The sequence below is a fragment of the Colias eurytheme genome, chromosome 22 (assembly GCF_061535395.1).
Source record: "Colias eurytheme isolate Ceu_HAF_F1 chromosome 22, ilColEury1 Martin Lab GWU primary, whole genome shotgun sequence".
NCBI lineage: Eukaryota > Metazoa > Arthropoda > Insecta > Lepidoptera > Pieridae > Colias > Colias eurytheme.
The window spans coordinates 1,880,638-1,903,338 of record NC_143001.1 but is presented as its reverse complement, the minus strand read 5'-3'; the positions used below and the strand labels follow the sequence as shown (position 1 = coordinate 1,903,338).

General features: G+C 32.1%; 1 protein-coding gene across 4 annotated transcripts in view; it reads left to right on the top strand.

The window, feature by feature from the left end:
* Nucleotides 1-21,661, top strand: part of LOC149898554 (uncharacterized) — a 48,144-nt gene extending 26,483 nt beyond the window's left edge. For 2 of the 4 annotated variants that reach the window (XM_090115040.1, XM_090115036.1), the window contains exons 2-3: nucleotides 20,703-20,828; nucleotides 21,290-21,661. In XM_090115040.1, coding sequence (XP_089971166.1) covers nucleotides 20,703-20,828; nucleotides 21,290-21,516 — 353 coding nt within the window. In that variant the 3' untranslated portion in view covers nucleotides 21,517-21,661. Of the gene's footprint in view, nucleotides 1-1,795; nucleotides 1,987-5,905; nucleotides 6,142-20,702; nucleotides 20,829-21,289 lie in introns of those variants that run through there. The other 2 variants (XM_090115038.1, XM_090115039.1) reach the window with 2 other exon arrangements.
* Nucleotides 21,662-22,701: the final 1,040 nt, after the last annotated feature.

The window sequence follows — 22,701 nt, the reverse complement described above, 5'->3', positions numbered from 1 at the left end:
TTTAAACTGTTTTTTAACTAGTTTAAATAACAAAAATGACATCAAAAATATCATGAACGTTAAAAATAGTGTTTTTTCTTAATATGTGTGTGTATGTATTATCTTACAAGTGCAATGTATGATACATAAAGACATTTTAAGTTTGAAAAATCAGATGTTTTGCGCGAAGTGACAGTAGTACCCACCTCAACGCTTCGCTTATGAGGCGTGCAATAGCAGCTTTAAGAACTGAGATTTCGACAACACTATAGTAAATCAATTGTAAATGAAAATTAACTAAAATAATAAGAAGTTTAAAAACTGATTTGTTGACAACCCTATGGTAAATTTGTTTATTGCATCGCTCGAATATTATCAAGGACAAGGGACAGGAAATCAACCAGTTCGACTGCTTATTCTTTTGCTCCCTTCTCGTAACGCGCCTTATTATTCATTTGTGCCACCCCTATGCGTGCTTCAGTGAGATTTGAACTTGGAACTAAGCTTTTTGTACGCAAGAAATAAGCTTTTCATATAAAATGAATAACTAAGATTTTAGTATTACGTTAAGTATATTTAGTAAAATACGACTGTCATAAGCGTGAATGTTTGTGAGGATGGATGTTTATAAGGATGGATATTCTTTCATTTATAAATAGCTGATCGAATTTGGATGCTCTTGGTGTCGATAAAGATAGTAGCCTGTATTTTTTACTTTCATAAACTTATATACGTCAAGGTTTTTGCTTTTTAATCATACAATAATCTAATCTATCATCTCTAGTGCTTTTTTATGTATTTTATTATTTATTTTTTTAACAACTTAAATTATAATATCTTTCGCATTCGATAAAAAGTAATTAATTGTAAAAATTAAATACTTTATCTGCGGACGCTACTTAATCACAACAACAATATCATGGTCGTCTTTAATCTTTATAATATAGACAGATATCTTGATTAAAGGGAAGTGTACGATTAACGACAGGCGTTAAGTCATATCTTTTTAAAATAAAACCTGTAAAAATCTGTTTAGATCTATACTAATCTATACTTAATATTATAAAGCTGAAGAGTTTGTTTCTTTGTTTGAACGCGCTTATCTTAGGAACTACTGGTCGGATTTGAAAAATTCGTTCGGTGTTAGACAGCCCATTTATCGAAGAAGGCTATAGGTTAAAAAAATATGCTAAGACTAACAGGAGTGGAGCCACGCGAGTGAAACCGCGTAGCGCAGCTAGTAAATCGATAAGGCCACGACCGCACAGACATAAAGGCTTGCTTAGTGCCTAGCGAGTAGCTTTATAAAATGAACGATTGACACGATTGTTTTGATTGATTGCATTTGACGTCTTACTAGCCTCTACCAAGAAGCTTATATCTAATACACTGGAGATTGCACTATGACCATTAGCTTGTAACAAGAAAATATGACGTTGAATGACGCCTATATGTTTTTTTTATCCCCTTCACACCAACTTGCCAAGTTAGCAAGTTGGTGTGAAAGGGATAATGATGCCAAGGATGCCAAGTTAGCAAGTTGCCAATTTACTCTCTATACACTCTACATTGTAGTCTGGGCGCTATGCAAGCCGCCTGTCTGTGCAGTCGCGGCCTAAGGCGATTAATATATCCTTAGGAAATGTTAGAAAAGACAAAAGGGGTTTTGTAGGCAATATAGTGAAGCTCAATAAAACACTTCATGCTCCACCAGATGGCACTCAACTAAAACGATTTCATTACACCTTCAATGTACATGCTAATTATCAACCTGTCATTACCATTTGATAACATTATCTCTAGCCTGATAGCATCAGATCGGTCACATATCGAAAAACAACGTATTTTGTATGTAATTAGACCTTTATTAAATTCAGTGTTTGTTTAACCTCAAAATGCTGGACAGAGAGACGGTTGCGATTATTTTGGTGCTTTCAGTGCCTGCTATTTTGATGTTCATAGTTCTGTTTTGTTTTATGAACACCATCGTCCTCTGTTATGAACTGAGTAAGTAGATTTATAATCGTACTATTTTAACCTTTGTATTAGAGCGAGATAGGTATGTTGGTGTATTGTGAGCAATAAGGACAGTTGAATTTAGTATCCTTATAGTTCTATGGATGCCAACTAGTGCAGTTTTCATAATAGACTCTTGATTTTGGTCAGTTGTGAAAACGAAAATGACGGAGAGTTCTAAGTTTGACATTGACATGTCTGTACTCTGTGTGTGTGTGTCTGTGTGAGTATGTGCGTAGCATCGAATGGCATCGAGCCCGCGAACTGAATGAGAACGAAATTTACTAATTTTGATTTTGTATGTTTTATAAAGACTATTTTTTTTCGTTTCCACCAATCGTTCACTTTTGGAATACAATCTTTACCCTTTATAACGAATTTCCTTATCCGAGTGAACCAATTAAAACTATTTCCTCTATAAAAGAAAACAATTGAAACAGTAAACATTGAACACGATTGTTTAATTGTTCGTAATAAAAATTATCTTAATCAAGTAAAATAATACAAATAATAAGCAAACAATTATGCAGATTACGAAGCATTTCATATATTTTTATGACCCAAATTTAAAAACGAACAAAATCAGCAAATAGTTGGTTGTTATTATTTAAGTGTTTTGTGAGGTTTTAATTATCACTACATAATATTATAATAAAACAAATTCGCTTCCCACTGCCTGATGCTTATTGCTTACATCGGATTTTGTTGCGGTTTTTTATATATAGATAGAGTGGATGGAGTTACGTTAAAATATGTATGACCAAACTGTCAAACGACCAAAATTATGTAGTACTAGCGGTCCGCCCCGGCTTCGCCCGTGGTACATGTTTACGTTTTCTCTACATATGAACCATCCTCGTACTTCAAGGAATATAATAAAAAAAGAATTATCGAAATCGGTTCAGCCGTTCTCGAGTTATGCGCTTACCAACACATTTTGCGATTCATTTTTATATATAAGAAGAAGATATCCCACCAAAAACATTTTCATGTAAAATGTTGCCAAGACGAGCCCATATGACTCGCACTGTCAAAAAGTTATCAGATCTCATGTAGAGCCAAGCTTCTAACACTACACGCCCTAACTCTACAAGGCCTAACTTCACAAACTCTACACGTTAGTCAAAATATGTGGCTTGGCCATTTCGCTACATTCACATCGGCGTAAGGTGAAAAATTAATTCACTGTTCATTAATTTTGTGTTATACAATAGTTCTTGTAGTAACGAACGGCCAAGCCACATATTTTGACTAAGGTGTAGAGTTTGTGAAGTTAGGCCTTGTAGAGTTAGGGCGTGTAGTGTTAGAAGCTTGGCTCTACATGAGATCTGATAACTTTTTGACAGTGCGAGTCATATGGGCTCGTCTTGGCAACATTTTACATGAAAATGTTTTTGGTGGGATTTCATTTCTTTTTGTAGGTTGTTTGTAACAATTTTTTTTTAACAAGGAGTACCTATACATATATATATCTAGGGGAACCAAGTTTTAGATTATTAGATTAGACCTCTAGCGTCATCAAAATTTAATTTAAAATTACAGGTCTCATACAAACTCCCATCCCCTAGTTTAAGGGGTTGGGGGATGAAAGTTACAAGTTTTATAATTTTTTTGTTGTTTGTGTGCTAATACTAGCTTACATACAAAATTTCAGCTTTCTAGGACATTAGGAAATACCTTAAGAATTTTGATGATCATCAGTGAGTCAGTGACGAAATTAGCGTTTTTTAGATATAAATAAAATCTGAAATATAAAAGCTAATGTAATTAAAACTTAATATGTTCAATAAGTCCGCTATTGACAATATATCCCGAAAATTTTGTTGATCTAGCATTATCCAAACCCAAGTTATGAGGGTTCAAAAAAACGTCGAAGCGCTTCGAGAAAAGGTAGGTAGTGCCCGTGCGCCTCGCTTGGCTTGTCTTGGCGGGGGCACTACCGTGCCCCCAGATTAGTATGCTTACACCGAAAAAATAATATTGAGAAAATACATATTAGAAAACTTATTCATAAAGATTCAGCTATCATTACCCAGTAACAAACATAAATTATTTACGATATAAAAATGTTGTCTTCCTCTAATATTTTGAAGCTGAACAGTTTGTTTGAACGCACTAATCTCTGGAACTACTGGTCCCATTAGAAAAATTATTTATTTATCGAGGAAGGTTGTAGACTATTATATCATCAGGCTAAGACCAACAGGAGCGAAGCCACCCGGGAGAAACCGCGGGTCGCAGCTAGTTACAGATAAATACATTGTTATAGTAGGTATAGAAATATAGAAGGTTTTCCTACAAGGGACAATAACCGATTATAACACAAAGAGTACTACTAATTAACTTAAAACCCTTTTAAATGTGTAATGAGTTCATTTTTACTATTTGTTAGAGTAAAAGTAGGTTTTACTCATGTTTTACTTGTGTTTTCTTTATTCTTTAAAATTCGTGGAACTCTATACGGGTTATGAATGAAAGCAAATGTAAGAAAATACAATTCTAAATCTTCTTCTATTATCTAGGTTTACTTTGTATAAATAATCCGACAGGAAAGATATTATATTACTTTTATTTACAAGTAAGTATGAGGATTTATTTTTATTACCTTTGATTTGTTAGATTTTAATAGTAAACAACTTTTACATGAGAAAATATGACGGACATTTTATGAACAAAATTTCCCTTGAGGATATTATAAAGACTGCTGGGTCAGTCAATCTATGGATATATTGCATATTAAGCATAATAAAATTCTAATAGGTCAATTTCAATATAGCATAAAGTTGTATATAGTATTTACTCGTAGAAGTATTATAATGATTTTAATTACAATAAGATTTTGGTAACAATTTCTCCAATTTCTTTCTATGCGAAAATGCTTTGCGAAACCTATTTCATAGTTAATTATTCGTTCACATAGAAGCGAACCCGCGAAGAAAATATTATCTGTATTTAATTTTAATAGTAATTAATTGAAACCGGTCGTAATTAAACTAATATTTATTTCTAGTGATACATGAGTTCAAATAAATAAAAACTTATGTACGATCTTATGTAGAGATGTCCCTAGTTTCGTAAGATATTTGTTTTGTAATAGTCTATAAGATTATACTACCAATATTTATTACTAGCTTTCTGCGAGCGACTTCGCCCACGTTTTCAAAGAAAACCCGAATAGTTCCCGTTCCCGTGGGATTTCCGGGATAAAACCTATCCTATGTGTTCAGTAGTATTTGCGTGAAAGAGTAACAAACATATATACACATACACATACATCCATCCTCACAAACTTTCGCATTTATAATATTAGTAGGATAGGATGACCCACGTGGAACTGTCTTCGCGAAAATTGTCAAACCCGTGAATTTTATGGCCGTTATGTTTTCGCATTGCAAATTTCGTTTTTATTTCATAAAATACTTCTCCTGACAATAACGAACACAACAAATACTTCGTCTACAAATAAATATAAATTAAATGCCCTTCCTCTATTAATAAATCTAATCCTTTGAGAGTCACACAATATATCCATACTAATTTATGAGTTCCATACAATTATCTCTATATAATTACAATAGAAATAACAATGAGCAATAATGCTTTAACAATATAATCAGATTAATATTATGATTGTAGAAATTGAGATCCCTCCTTTTACAATTGAATTATATATGAACAAATTGGTACACTAGGGGCGTATTATGACCTCTTATTCCCGGCCCCTGCCGTTGACAAGAACTGGCCAAAGTAATGTATAATATTCCTTGTATAGTTCTTTTCTATGATATTGTACTTTAGTGTAGGTACGAAATAATATGACTTTATGTCCTATTCACACAGCTTTGTGGTTAATGTACGTAGGTTAGCCATCAATGTAGTCATTACGAGCGTTAACATTTCGCCGCGATGTCTTCATTCAACAACCAGCATACTTATCGTGCGTTCGCGTCCGAATTTCTGTTTTGATGTCGATAATTCCTTGATAATGACGTGGAAAGATAAGATTATATGCAAACTCTTTGGTTCGTGTGCTTAATAGTGAAACAAAGATGGATATAGTAACGTCTGTTATGTCCGGTGTGTTTATATTTATGTGCCTGTATTTGTTTTGGATGTGGTTCTGTTTTGGGAACTTTATTAGAAATCGTAAGTGATATGATACTATACACTTTTATATGATGTTTTATAAGGGCTGATTTTTCAATCCTTGGTTAAAACTTATTCATCGAATAACGTATTAAACTATCATTTCAAAAATGTACCTATTCTCATTGTCCGTATATGATAGTTTACAGGTGACATTTTAAAATGTTCATGTAATACTTTATTGGACGGATAAATTTTAACCAAGGATTGAAAAATCGGCCCTAAATGAGATATTTTTAAAGAATGGAAAAAATTCAAACCCGCCTCGTTCGCCAAAGCAAAAGACGCAGGTTCGAATCCCGCTTCGTGATCAATTTTTTTCTATTTTTATATTCAAGTTATTATTATCTAATACAATAATCTATAATAAATTGCGTATTAACTCGAGTATTAGTATAGTTTCTATTATTACATACCTACTTGAGTTTAAATGAACAACATAGTTATTGTTTTATGAATGTCCTTTCGATTGCATTGTTTGTACAACTGCAAGAACACTATTTTTAAATATGACATGTTTCAAATAAATGCTGAAAAGATAGCAATATTTTTAAAGTTTGAATATTATCGGATATCTATGAAATGGCTTAAATATTTTAATTAGGTGATAGTGGTCGTTAAAACACTTACATAAAATTATCGAGAATTCAAGAGATATTAAATTTATATATTATAGTTAATTATCATTAGGAGTAATATTATCATCATTTTGTTTTATTTAATGACGGTATAATCTAGGAAACAGCAAACATGTAAAAACCTTGCCTAGGGTGGATAATTCACATAACAGCAGGGTAAAGAGCAGTTATTAACCGACTTCAAAAAAAAAGGAGGAGGTTATCAATTCGGCCGGTATGTTTTTTTTTTTTATGTATGTACACCGATTACTCCGTGGTTTCTGAACCGATTTACGTGATTCTTTTTTTGTTCGATGCGGGATGGTGTCGAATTGGTCCCATAAAAATTTTTGATGAGCATTTTTGTCTGTATTTGTAAATGTTGCAAGTGCAAGTTTGAAGTCGGTTGTTTTTAACGCAGTTATTGACTTGTTTATCCTTTACCTTAGGTAGCCTGGAAGAAATTGCTTATAACCGATAAGGTCGCTATTTGTACTTTACATCCCCACCTGTACAACAATATAGTTTATGTATTGCAAATTGCAATGTTAAATGGTGTCGTACATTAAATAGTTGTAAAAATAAATAAGTTAGTATTTGGGCAACCTACATTCATAATATTATATCAGCAAACATCAATTATCATAAACTTTCGTATTAATTATAAAAGAAATATTATAATAGTTTGGTTTATTTCTCAAGCATTTGCTTTAGGTACCTAGGTACTATACCTACTTGATAAATATAATCAAATTTTTCTTGTGTCATCTCTACAATATTCTTTAATCTTACTAATCTTCTGACTACACTATGCTAACAACAGCTGACGTAGGATCTTAAATAGCTGGTATTTATTATGTCACATACAGTTTTACATAGAGATATGATCCAGGAAACAATGAAAAGCAGAATAATTGCGAAAATTTTGTGCTCTATTTTACTTGAACCACGAAACTTCGGAATATTAAAAACGGTATAAAAAATGGTTTATAAACCTTTGGCAAATCTGCCTAACACAAAGAGGAATGTACTTACAGTCACGAAAATTTTATATTATTTAGGTATTGGATTGAATATTATTTCATAACGAATTTTCTTTATATAGTACACAAAACTGCTAGTACATAATATTTATCAGGTAATCCCGGTGAAATCTTATCTGTAGGTACTTTGAACTTTCCCTACATATCCCTTTGATATATTTATCTTTTGAAGATTCTTTATCGTATGAAAACAATACACATGATTTGAATAACAATGTATAAGTAGGTACCTACAATCTACATAATATACAGGGTTACTTGTAACAACATTTGTTCTACGACTTTTGGCATAACGCAATAAATTATTTTTAAATTATTTTTTAAGCTTTTATTGTACTCTCCTAACATTTGTAAGTCTATGTTCTAAAAATTATCGAAGGGACGACGCGACGCCCCCTTCCCCCTCTCGTTCGCAGATTAGTAGTAGAGTTTATAATATTCAAACGAAAAATTAAATGAATATTTATTTTTGTATGAATATAAAATCTAACAAATTATCAAAAGTCTTAGAACGAATGTTGTTACTGTTGATGTTAGCTATCTTGTCCTGCGAGGTTGCTGGTGTTTTACATAGCTATAGGTAATTACTAATTTAGTATTTAGAAATTGTTACAAATTTCATCATATCAACAAATTACAATTATTATTATGTTTTCATAATTCATCATTATTTTAATCGCTTTTAAATTGAATTGCTATATGTACAATTCTCAGTAAATACCATTACTAAAATTACGGATAATAAGGCATTTATTAAAAAAAAATAATTACGTTTGTGCTTTCATTAATTTAACTATTCTTCAGTACAACTTGTGTTTTATAAGGTTGCCTCAAATTAATTTAGTGCGCCTACGGATTCATAATAGCAATTTTCCAAGTATATTCGCTCTATAACTTGAGGCGCCTGGTAAAAAGAGATGAGCAAGAAAATAACGAAACGACTAAGTGAATTTCAATAGGCGTATATTTTTACTAAGCTTTTTCATTTACTAAATCTTAGAATGATATATTTAGACAAAACATTTTAGCTTTTTTCAAAGTCAATTTATTATGTTGTCACATCATATCTACCTATATATTTGTACGGTACATACAATGGAAAGTTTCAATTAATATTTTGGAATAAACATCAGCAAATGTTTGGGTGTCAATAATTTTCATAAACGACCTTCAGTCTGAAAGTAAATGATATTAATATATCAGCAAGAATATAAAATAATTTGGAAAATCCAAAAGTGCACGCCTCATAATTTTTTTTTAATAAATATTTATTAATTATTATTTTTGTTTATTTAATAACAATTAAACCACATCGAATCAGACCCTGAAAAATGAAAGGGTTCTATTCCTGAGCATACTCAAGCGAAAGAAAAAAAAAAAGACTCGATTAGTAAAGTATTTCGGTCGCTATCGTGTTAACAAGAAAAAGGATCCGCACATACAGACACACGGACGTCCAAGACAGAACTTTTTTAAACTGTTTTTTAACTAGTTTAAATAACAAAAATGACATCAAAAATATCATGAACGTTAAAAATAGTGTTTTTTCTTAATATGTGTGTGTATGTATTATCTTACAAGTGCAATGTATGATACATAAAGACATTTTAAGTTTGAAAAATCAGATGTTTTGCGCGAAGTGACAGTAGTACCCACCTCAACGCTTCGCTTATGAGGCGTGCAATATATAATTAAACGAAGCTATTACACGACGATTACGATATTGCCAAATTAAATACAATATCACTTGAATATACCCCCTATCATTTCTGGAAACCTTTCTTTAATATACTTAGTAGATTTGAATCACCATATGCTCCGTGTTTTGGAACTTTTCCCTCACCTTTATTCTCAAAGCAACAAGCATTATAATGTAGAAATAATCACCCGATAAACGTTATCGCATTATACATTCTTAATTTTATATTATGATCGATAAAATATCACCAGTTATACGTCAAATACCGATAGCAATAGAACAATGTCGAATTTACCATCTCTATTGTTGTTTATGGTGCTAAATATATTAATATTTTGGATTCTGTATGGTGTTCTTGTGAGATATTTTGGTAAGTTCGTTTTCGTACATACCATAGTTTAATTGAGCGTCTATATCTTATAAGAAATGTAATTTATAGGATAGCTACAGATCCAGGAAAATTTTGTATTAAATGCGCTACCTTGCACTTTAGGCCTGAAAAAATAAATAGCAGGGGGTGTTAACTGTTACTGGATCGATACCAAACCCAAAAATGTGATTAATTTATTTTTTATAAGATTTCATTGTCAAAGCTACTCAAAATGGAGAAATAAACCATCCACGCGAAGACCGACATCCGCGCGGACGAAGTCGCGGGCGGAAGCTAGTTAAAAATATACTGTAATAAAATAATTATTATTGAAATATTATGCCGGCTTCTCACGTACCTGCCGCAGATGTGCCGCAGGGGCAATATTGGAAAATTTTAAAAAATGTGTTAGTTTATTAATCTTTTGCAACATTCTTTTTTCATTAAAGAAAAGTGAAAACAAACTAAACAGCCAATATATATTTTACCTTAATACCAATTTAAGGAACATTATCATAGCGGTACAATTATAGTACTTTAATATCTACATAGACTTAGACAGAAACTTAGAAATACTTGTTTTTTTAGTAAAAAATGTTTAATTACACGAACATTAGCCGTAGTTGGAAACATGCTTAATATAGTAATGTATATTTTGCTTCTAGTTTTCAAATGAGGACATGGATAGAAATTGTAACAACATTGGTAATGAAGTCATACTAGGTAATTAAAACTGATAAATTAAGTAAAATTTTGATACCGTGAAATAGTACTCTAGCGATTTGTCTTTAGATTGTAATATAAATATATAATAGGTTTCTTAAATTACAGAAGAATTTTAAAGTACTGTAACTTACTTTAAGTAAGTAGAAGTAGTAGTAGTAGATTATTTTATTAATTGACTAGATAATAGATCGTAATAAAATATTCACTAAAATTCGTTAAAAATTAACATTATTAGTTAAGCTCCTAGGGCCGATTATGTATTTGGTAGAGTTATAAAATCGCTATAAACTTTTTCAATATGAACGTCGATTGCAACGCGTGAAAGACGCCGAAACAAACGAACATACTTTTTATATTTAAAACTATAAGTACATGTATCATCTCATCATCATATTCATTACTTCATTCATAGATGGCGCTGTGTGCCACTGTAATGCGCGTCACGGATTTCATAAATAAACAATGTTCTGTTTATCAATATTTTCCGCCTTTGATGGGAGGCACAGTGGGAGGTTATAATAAAAAATATGTAAATTTAATAAGTAAGTACGCATTTTTGCTGTCCATCGATTTCAATTAATTCCTCACAGACTCTTATCTGGGTTATCACCTTATTTTCGATAATAATATAGATTAGATTCATTAATTATCTGTACAAAAGGTACGAAATATTCGTTTTTCATTATTCTGTATCATTGTGTTGCGAATTTAATTGTGTAAAATGTATCCGAGTATTATTTTTTGGATGGCTTTTCTGCTGCTCTTATTGATGGTGGTCGGCATTCGGCAATATAGTAAGTCTTATCTTTAAATATTTTTCATCATATTGTACATATTCTTTGATTAGAAGGCAGACATAAGCCACCTAGAGCCTTTGCCATAGTTCATGCCATGTAGGTTTTATATTATTCTAAAATACTTAAAAGCTTCACCAGATGACAATTATTTAAGAGTCATTGTGCAACAACGTTTTATAATCCCCCTCTCCTTCTTCAGCTGTATTACCCCCCCCCCCCATGAATTTAAATATGACGTCACATATTATGACGCAATAGTTGAGTAATTCATAAACAGAATTAGTGTACCTATATTAATCTTCGGGGAAATGTGACAATATGTCAGTCCCCTGGCTTTTCCCAATCACCTGTATAGAATAATATTGCATATAATAATATGTAAATGTCTACTTTACATATTAAGGGAATTCCCTCACTGATAAACAAAAAATGTAGCCCAGTAGGCTTTACACAATGTAAAATTGATAGAGCCTTAAAATTTGTGATTTTTATTCAGTTAAACTTGTCTGGTCTCTAGTCGTGGGGTTCTCTAGTCGTTTTAAAGTTACGAACTATTATTATGCGTTATATTTAGACTTGTGTCTTTAAATAATCTGATAAATGTTTTACAGATGTTTTGTTTTGTAGAACACGTCATTTTATCTGTATTCATTTTGTTGAAAAGTATTTCTGTGCGAAGGAAGAGCTTTTGGTTTCGCTACTATGATCGGCCGTTATTGTAGAATGTAGATGTTTATTAATCGCAGTAATGGGCAAACATCGACGAGTATTACATTTTGTTGGGCCAACGCTGCCCATTGTGAAGAGGGCCAGTATGACAACTCGAACATATTATGCGTAAGAGAAAAAATTATTTGATAAAAGCGAGAAGTATGGTAGATGTTTTTGAAAATGTGAAAGAAAAACCTTTGAAATAAGGCAATATTTGATATTCAAATGTAAACAGTAAATGATAGAATATATTTTGTGTAATGTTGATTTCCTATAGATAATAGAAAGATTATTTTGATATTATCTACGAGGCGCGGAATATTTTGTACGTGTACGATAAAATAAGTATGTCCCAGTTATTTTAATTATTTAATATATATGTACTTAATAACATAAATGGATAGGTACCTATTGGGACTGATTGTGAGGAAGTTTCTTTGTCAGGTCGTTATGACCACCACGCGTTTAAAGCTATTTCCAATACGCTTATGAATATAAGCGTATTAAAAAGTGCTACATACAAACATACAGGTGAAGCATTCGCTTAGACTCGTTAAGGCTCTATTTCGAACAGATGTTCAAACTTTGTACTATCAAATATCAGTACCATAATTTACAAGTACAAATAAGCGTGTTTTTAAGATAAAAAAAAATTGTGTTTGTTTCGCTCAAAATTTCGTTTTCGAACTTTAATCAGCTACGTGAAAAAGGAATCTTTTAAAAATCATAAAAAAACAGTTGCAGTAAAAACGTACATAGAGAGAATATATTTCTGGAATTGAATTAATATCGATCAAGATAGTGGTGACAACGGATTTTCATTACCGCGATCTAGATAGGGTTTGTATAGACGAGTAGAAAATAGATATTTATTACTTTTTTATAATAAATCTTATTTTTGGGGTCCTATATTATCTATTAAAAGATTTGCATAACTTATTTCGATTTTAATGAATATATTCCTTATATCGTACAAGATATAACTTGCAAAATACTTCGATTTCGATGTCTGAATTTTATGACATATACACATTTTGCGACTCTTTCTTTTTTCTGCCATATTCCGGTTTAACTGAATGTTGAGTATAGACTAATGCGTTCTGTAATTTGCAACCCGATATTTATAAGATATTTGCATAAAAAATTGTAACGTTTTTCAATCAATCAAAGTAAATATTTGACAAATAATCGTATAAGAGTTCAAACTCTACTATACCTCGATAAAGCAAATATTATTTCTTCTAATTTTGTGCTCAACTGTACCCCATACATTGTCTAGGTAAAATACATTTTTTAGCTGATTATACTCGTCACCAGACTTTAAAATAGCAGTACTTATTTCCCAAGCCACAAGATTGAATTTCGCACGAAAATAAAAATAGAACAAAGAATATTTTCCAATGGATAAAATTTTATGTCACGATTACATGATCGATGCCATGTAAAGATATTTTATTCTAAACCATTTAGTTTTGTGATTGGTACTTCAAGGAATTCATTGCATTTATTTTTATAATCTTATAAAATGACTCCTAATATTTTAATTAAATATTAGTGACGTCGGAACTTTAAAATTATAGTGTCACACTATGTGAATAGTGTTGTACACTTTAAAAGTACGAAAGTGTAAAGTGAAAGTGTAAGTGTTGAAAATGATTGCGTCAGACTCTAAGGCGGTGGAAGCCGGGCCACCAACATTGTCTTTGGTGTATATTTCTGTTCTTTCCACACTTCTGGTCATGAGTTTTGTCATCATGTGCATCAAGATGGCCTCTATAAGTAAATGTTTTAATTCTTATTACTAACTTTAGTTGTTTTTGTATTTAAAAAAAAGTACTAGGCGTTTAGTAAAGTACCTTTTATTCTATTCATACTTAAGAAAAGTAGCATAGGTAATCGAATGGTTACTTATTCCCAAAAGTGTATGCTACACAAAAAGTGCATTATTAACACTAATAAAACATTATTAGACATTATTCTGAGTAAGAATACGTTTCGGGGCTGATTTTTCAATCCTTGGTTCATAGGTACTTATTCGTCAAATAACGTACAAAACTACCATTTAAAAAATGTATTCTTTGGCCGTACTTGACATTTTAATATAATCGTGTAATACATTGGACAGATAAGTTTTAACTATGGATTGAAAAATCGGCCCTTAAATGTCTTTGTCACTTCAACTTCTTGTATCTCGTATCAGTTTTGTTTTCTTTAATATCTGTGATCTTATCTAGTTGGTACAATAAAGTTTAATTAGTATTACTTCTTGCGTGCCTTCCAATATATAGTATTATTGATAAATCTGTCGCAAATAATAATTAATATGTGCAATTTTTGTATGTCATCCTCCAGGTATATAGCTATATACTTATATCTATAATAAGTACATATATAAACCTAATTCATCCCATTCCCAAAAAAGGCGATCGCTCTGATCCGTCCAATTATAGACCTATTGCTATCACTTCCTTGCTTTCAAAAATAATGGAATCCATTATTAATCGCCAACTTCTTGAGTACCTAGAGGAGCACCAGCTGATTAGCGATTGCCAGTACGGTTTCCGTAAAGGTCGCTCAGCTGGTGATCTTCTAGCGCTCTTGACTCACAAATGGGCGACCGCTATTGAAAGCAAGGGTGAAGCTTTAGCGGTAAGTTTGGACATAGCGAAAGCCTTTGATCGGGTTTGGCACAAGGCACTCCTTTCAAAGCTTCCATCGTACGGGGTTCCCGAGAAATTGTGTCAGTGGGTCACCAGTTTTCTCACAGAGCGGAGCATTAAAGTCGTTGTCGACGGTTCGTGCTCCGAGTCTAAGCCTGTGAATGCTGGGGTCCCACAAGGCTGCGTTCTTTCTCCAACTCTGTTTCTTCTGCATATCAATGACATGCTACTAACCAGTGGCATTCATTGCTATGCAGACGACAGTACTGTTGACGCGCTTTATACCGGCCGATGCAATATGTCTCGGGATACCACTATTGAGCGCCGGAACGAACTTGTGTCTCAAATTGAGAACTCTCTCGAGAAGATCTCGAATTGGGGAAAAGCCAACCTCGTTGAGTTTAACCCTAAAAAGACACAAGTTTGTGCGTTTACCACAAAAAAAACACCCTTCGTCATATCTCCATGCTTTCAGGGCCTTCCTACCAGAGTCTCAGCTAGTATTAGTATACTTGGTGTCGACATTTCGTGTGATGTCCAGTTTCGTTGTCATCTGGAAGGTAAGGCTAAGTTAGCCTCTCAAAAACTTGGTGTGCTCTGTAGAGCGGGACAGTATTTCACACCCGGCCAACGCCTTCAACTCTATAAGGCACAGGTCAGGCCGCACATGGAATACTGTTCCCATCTCTGGGCCGGTGCACCCAAGTACCAGCTCCTTCCTTTTGACCGAATCCAGCGACGTGCAACACGGTTTGTGGATGATCCTTGTATTACTGATCGGCTGGACTCTTTGGCTCTCCGTAGAGATGTCGCATCTCTCTGCGTTTTTTACCGCATTTTCCACGGTGAATGCTCTGAAGAGCTGTTCGGTACAATACCAGCCGCCGAATTTCACCACCGAAGCGCACGCCACAAGCTCAAATTTCACCCACATCATCTCGATACTTGGCGTTCTTCCACCGTGCGTTTTAGGAGGAACTTCCTACCGCGCACTACTCCTCTGTGGAACGACCTTCCAAATTCGGCATTTCCCAAGGACTATAATTTAGAACACTTTAAGAAGAGAGCGTATTCCTCCCTCAAAGGCCGGCAACGCAACCACAATACTCCAGAGTCTGTGGTTGTTCATGGGCGGCGCCAATCATCGCTTTCTGTACGGTGACGCGCAAGCTCGTTTGCCGACTTATACATAAAAAAAAAAAAAAAATTATAATATGTATTATATTCTTCATTAGCTCTAGTTACCTACAACTGTTATTTTTGTGAAAATAATGGAAATAAATAGATATGGTAGTTTACTGAAAAAAAACACGTAGGTACGTAATATCTATAGTACATATTATCTTTAAATAATATCTCAATATATTCTTTACCACAGATGATCTTTACATCTGTTGATTCAACTTATCATGAAAGTATCCGATAATGTCAATAGTATCAGATAAATTTATTGAGAGCACTCGACCATCCACATACCTAGCAGTTATCAAACGCCTTTGTGTGAAAATGTGTCCAAAAATTTATAAAAACAATTAAAAAAGTGTTATAATTACTAGTGATACACTTCAAGTGTTTGTCTCGCAAACATTTTTTCAAGTGTCAAAATGTCGCCTATTTACGGTCACCCTAACTACGATTTCCCGGATGAAATCGTCGAGGATAGAGCCGTCGAGGATGGGATCGATGAGGATGTCAAGGATAATGGGATTACGGAGATGACGATGTGGTATTCTATGGTGTTGGTGTCAATTATTGTTGTATGGATGCTGTTATACTTCTGCGTTCGATTGCTCGCTTTGCGTACGTAGTTTTTATAGTATTGTGTACATTTTTATATTGGTGGTTAAACTGCACAAGTCTTGTAGGTCAATTCGATTTGTTGAGACTATCTACAAGTAATTTAAAGTATGACACTAATCATTAAGTATTAAAACAATATATTCCCGTATATATAATAAGTCCCGTTTTCATGGTAAACATATGAAACATGTTGTTGCTCCTCAGTTGAGAACTTTTCAACATGTTGACAGCAAATGAAAAACCTGTTCGTTCAACTTTGTTGGTTAACAAATGTTTACCAGGCTTCAGAAACAAAATTTATATTGTTTTAAATTTTAATATTTAACTGTTAGCGTCGAACTTTAAAGAACCTTAATTGGCGATATAGCAGCAAATTCTACTTTTCGATTATATAAAAGTTAAATACATAACATACGAGTCTTTTCAATATAAAAAAATATATGATATAAAAACGGCTGTGATAAAACAAAGAAATCAATAGCAAATATCAATTCTTGACGTGCTTTGTGACCTTATCTACGTGTTAGAAGAAAAAAGACAATGGAGATAATCTTTTTGAAAATATCTTAGTGCGTTGAGATTGTGTTTCGTGAGATAAATAAACCAAATCTTTACTAATATTATAAAGCTGAACAGTTTGTTTGCTTGAACGCGCTTATCTTAGGAACCATCGGTCCGATTTGAAAAATTATTTCACTGTTATACATAGTTATTCCATTTATCCAGGAAAACTATAGGCTAGGTATATACCATAATGCTTAGACCAATATAAACGGAGCAAGACTGGTAAAACCGTAGGGCACAGTCGCTAGTCACACAATTAATATCTATCATAATGGTAGACAGGGTGTAATCGTTAGTGTGCACACTGCACAGGCGATTATTCCGTAACTATTATTATCAAAAAGCTTTAAACTGATATTGAAAGTTTGAGTTTAATGAGCGTTTCATGTAAAATTTTGGATATTTCGCGTTTTATTTTTAAAAAGTTATTATTGTCATTTTACTCATTAGGTATAGTACTTTCAATATCAGTATAAAGTTTTTTGATATCTGTAATAGTTACGGAATAATCGCCTGTGCACACTTACCTAACGATTACACCCTGTATACTTATATACCGTCTAGCAAGAACATACAATTTACTTGCTTGTCTGTGTTAAATTAATACAATTTCATATTCAGTATCGTTATAAAATTCTAATACTTCATTATAAAAGTTCTTTATATAGAAAATAAGTCGATTTTTGATTTTTCACAATGTTTACCTATATTGTATGTATTTACATAAACAAACATTAAAAATTGATGATTCATTTATTTAGTTACAAAACACTTCCAGATTTTATCGTATTTAGCAATAACAAGCCAAACGGAAATTTCATAACATTTCGATATTTTTGGCAGTTTTAATGCTTTATCAGACTGATTATTTAAATTAAGATAATGTAACTATCAGTACAATAAATATAAATAATGCAAGCTCATCTTGTTCTAGAAGGCTTTTAATTTTATTGCACGCCTCATAAGCGAAGCGTTGAGGTGGGTACTAGGTACTGTCACTTCGCGCAAAACATCTGATTTTTCAAACTTAAAATGTCTTTATGTATCATACATTGCACTTGTAAGATAATACATACACACACATATTAAGAAAAAACACTATTTTTAACATTCATGATATTTTTGATGTCATTTTTGTTATTTAAACTAGTTAAAAAACAGTTTAAAAAAGTTCTGTCTTGGACGTCCGTGTGTCTGTATGTGCGGAGGATTTTCTTGTTAACACGATAGCGACCGAAATACTTTACTAATCGAGTCTTTTTTTTTCTCTTACGCTTGAGTATGCTCAGGAATAGAACCCTTTCATTTTTCAGGGTCTGATTCGATGTGGTTTAATTGTTATTAAATAAACAAAAATAATAATTAATAAATAATTATTAAAAAAAATTATGAGGCGTGCACTTTTGGATTTTCCAAATTATTTTTTAACTAGCGGTCCGGTCCCGGCTTCGCCCGAGGTACATGTTTATGTTTTCTTTCCATAAGAACCATCCTCGTACTTCAAGGAATATTATAAAAAAAGAATTATCGAAATCGGTCCACCCGTTCACCCGTGATGCCGTGACCAAGGAAAACGTGTTTCATTTTTATATTATAGATATATAGATTACTAGGTTTCCGCCCGCGGCTTCGCCCGCGCAGTCAAAGAAAAACCCGCATAGTTCCCGTTCCCGTGGGATTTCCGGGATTACATCATTTTCCCGGGATAAAAAGTAGCCTATGTCCTTTCTCGGGTATCAAAATATCTCTATACCAAATTTCATGAAAATTGGTTCAGTAGATTAGGCGTGATTGAGTAACAGACAGACAGACAGAGTTACTTTCGCATTTATAATATTAGTATGGATGACACTTTAAACTGAAACAAATGAATCTACCTATATTATTTAGTGGTGTAAATGTAGGTATTGCTTTTTAATTTTTATACAATTTAAATTTTTCGTCTAGAATTATTGAGATATACCTACGTTTGCAATTGTTATCAATTATGTAAACTGTTGCGTTTATTTTAAGAATAATTTTCAATTTATTGGCATGTATTTCAGTTTGTGATTCAGGTTTCCTAAGAAGTAAATCTTATCATAACTTATTATCAGTCTAAAATCATCGACTTGATATCATTATTGTGTATAAAAACAATAAAATACAATCATTTTTATATTTTACATTTAGAACAGCCCTAACCTCAAAACCATATAACCCAAAAAAGTAAACTAAAAAAAGATTATCTGTTATATATATTGATGTTATATTATAACCTATTTGATTATTATAATCTGTGAGATAAAATAATTACTAGTAGTGTATAAAAAGCAACAAGCTTTTACAATTTGTTTATTATGAACGTTGATTTGAATACAAAACGTAGCGAAGATTTAAAAATTTTAGTTCGTTATAGTGATTTATGTTTAATAACAGTGATGTGAATACCGGTATTGAACCGTTATATTATTCTCACGATAAATCGGTTTCGAATATCTTTATATGTATTAGGTAAAATGGAAGTTAACGATACACATTTATTTAGTGACAATAAAAGTGAACAATATCAACGTTTTGCGTTGTGTTTAGTTGTTTTATGTGTATTTATATTTTGCGTTGGAGTATTATCATTCCTTCTTAGATTAATGAATATTGGTAAATATTTTTATTCTTCTTTGTTCTACTCAGATGTCATTCATTACATTATAAGGAAAATAACTATTTTAAAACATTAAAACTCAAAAAGGCATAGAAACTGCATAGACTTGCAAGTGCTCAATGTTTTCCTCTTTTTCATTCATACTAATTAGGTGTCAAATTTTAACATTAAGCCTCTGATACTGCTCGCATTTCCTCTTCCCGTTATATAAATTGTAATTAGATATTATGTAACCATTATCTTTACAATCGCTAGCTTACCAAAGCAACGTGTATGTTTTGGTGGTTGGTGGTTAATAAATACATATTAGATTTTTTCTTCGTATCTTATTTGCTCATCTGTTTTTTTTATCAAACGAATCTTTTACCGAAACAGTATCTTATCAAATCAGTACAAAATTGTAATTTTTTGCGAACTGAATGCTTCGTCATGATTTATAATTTCGACGAAGTAGGATTTACGAACCCTATTTTTTTAAACTATTTTAAATAGTTAAATTAAATAAATTAAGCTTATTATATTCTGCTATAATTTTTAATTAGCTACAATATAATGTTATACAAGGTAGAATTATAAGTAAATTAACAAATAAAATATCCATTAGCATCCATTAGCACAGCAAGTTGAAGGTGATGGGTTTGAATAAGCAAACTAGCAAGCATTACAAAGTTACAATCATGATTCGATTTCGCCATTTAAATTCCTACGATAGCTATTTTAATTAAGATCCCAATTTTGGTCCAGTATCTTTAATCCAATGAATATTTAGTTCTACTGACCAAATTTCGCTGATTTAAATGTCTACCAAATTACATGCAGAATCCTAATCGAATCATTGTTTAGTGAAAGTGTTTATTGCTCCTCAAAAACTTTTATACTAAGCTGTAGGATGTTTATTCAATGTATACTAACCAGATTTGTTCTCAATTCCAGGACAAAAGACGCGCAATCCGCAGCAGAGGCGACCGTACATGGGTACCCGTTCCCGAACATCTCTGCCAACAGCGGAGCCCACTATTTACGTCAGTCCGGCCAACTTGCCCCCACCGCCCAAATATGGTACGTAGACCGGTTTAATAATTCATTTATTTGCCAGTATTAGGTAGATATACAAAGATGTTACAATTCAGCATGTTTAGCATGCAAATTTATCAAATCCATATAATTATAAGTCAAATAATCGGCGTATTTCTCAGAATAAATGCATAATATGCATTACTTATAAGAGGAAACGGGGATTTTTTTACTTCGATTCGATAGATCGATTACTCAGTATATTTTTTTTTTAGTAAAAGCTTGTGTAAGCTAGTGTTATAACACAGTTGAATATAGGTTTTATGTTTATTAAATGACTGTTTCATTCCTACATTTTATATTTCTCAACATACAAATAAAGCCACATTGCATTAAATTTTGTAAATAATTTGTACTGTTCAATTTTGATCAGTACACCCGAAAGTAATTTATATTACAATCGATATAAATTTAACAAATTACTTATCCTTTATTTCTCATTACAGAGGCGATGGCCCCACCAAGTTACGAAGAAGTGGTCGGTATCCACTATCCAGCATACCAACCACCAGTACAACCAATCAGTCAGCCAATAACAAACGCGTTAGTAACGCAAAGCTCGAATTCAACTGTTACAAATACCGATACCAATACCACACCCAACGAAACGATACCAGAAACGACAACGGTAACGACTATCGACGAGCGACGTCCAGTCGCTGTAGCGACATGAACCAAATAATAAATATTATATGTATTTATTTAAAACCAGTATTTATGGGGCCAATTGTACTTTAAGATATTACATTACCAAAGACAGGTAAAATATATACAATTTGTATGATTGTTGTTAAAATTTAATACCAAAATATAATAGGATTTATGAAGATATTACTCTCTGTCATACAATTACGACCGAGAATAAATAATTACTTTTTGCACAAATACGTAATATTTTTCCACACTACTTTAAGCCCCAAACTGGTATGCATTTAGGCTTCAAGCCATATTAAATATCTTATACGATTTTGTGATATAGAGCAAACGGGTTCAGATAGTCAATTAACATTTGGTGTGAAAACGCTTGATAATAAAATTACCGGAGACTGTGTATTCATATTTCTATATACTTAATTTTACTTGTCTAGTCAAGTACATTATGTCATATAGTAATATAAAAACATAACCAAATCAGTTTTTACACTACTGACAGTAGGTTTATATAAAAAAAGCTAGTAAAAAAAATGATTATAGGTATTTTCACATCACTCACCAAGTATTTTTGAGTATTTAAATTAAAGTAATAATCATGTCACAATATGTACATTGTACGTATTGTACACAGTTATTCGAAATTGAAATATAAAGAATACCTATGTATCTTTTCAATACTATAAAAGTAACAGTGATTTCACAACAGTTACTAAATCGTTACCGTTACGGGTGCGTTATTAGTTTCATAATATGTAAAACGAAACCGAAATAACTATTTTTAAATAACTTTAATAATCTTCAGTCTTCATTGAGGACGTAAGACTGATCATTGTTAAATTATTGAATTATTATATAAATGGACAATGAAATATTTTTATAAGAACATATTGTTATACCGAATGCGGTATAAATGTATATTTGTAAATTACGTGTTAATATATTTATAATAAAAATATTTAGTTATAAGTAACGGTTGTTTTATTTTTGTTTTGATTTCTCTTCTTCTTTTTCCATACAGAGAATAATTATTGTGAAACAGATGTACCTAGACCGTACAATAAATATATTGAATTTCCTAGAAATTTTTCACAAAACTTCAACTTGAAGTGAAACAACACTATATTTTATTGTGTATGAAAATAACGACCTATCAAGATTTATCACACGAGCGCTTTCCAGTCGAAATCTAGTTTTGAGATTTCAG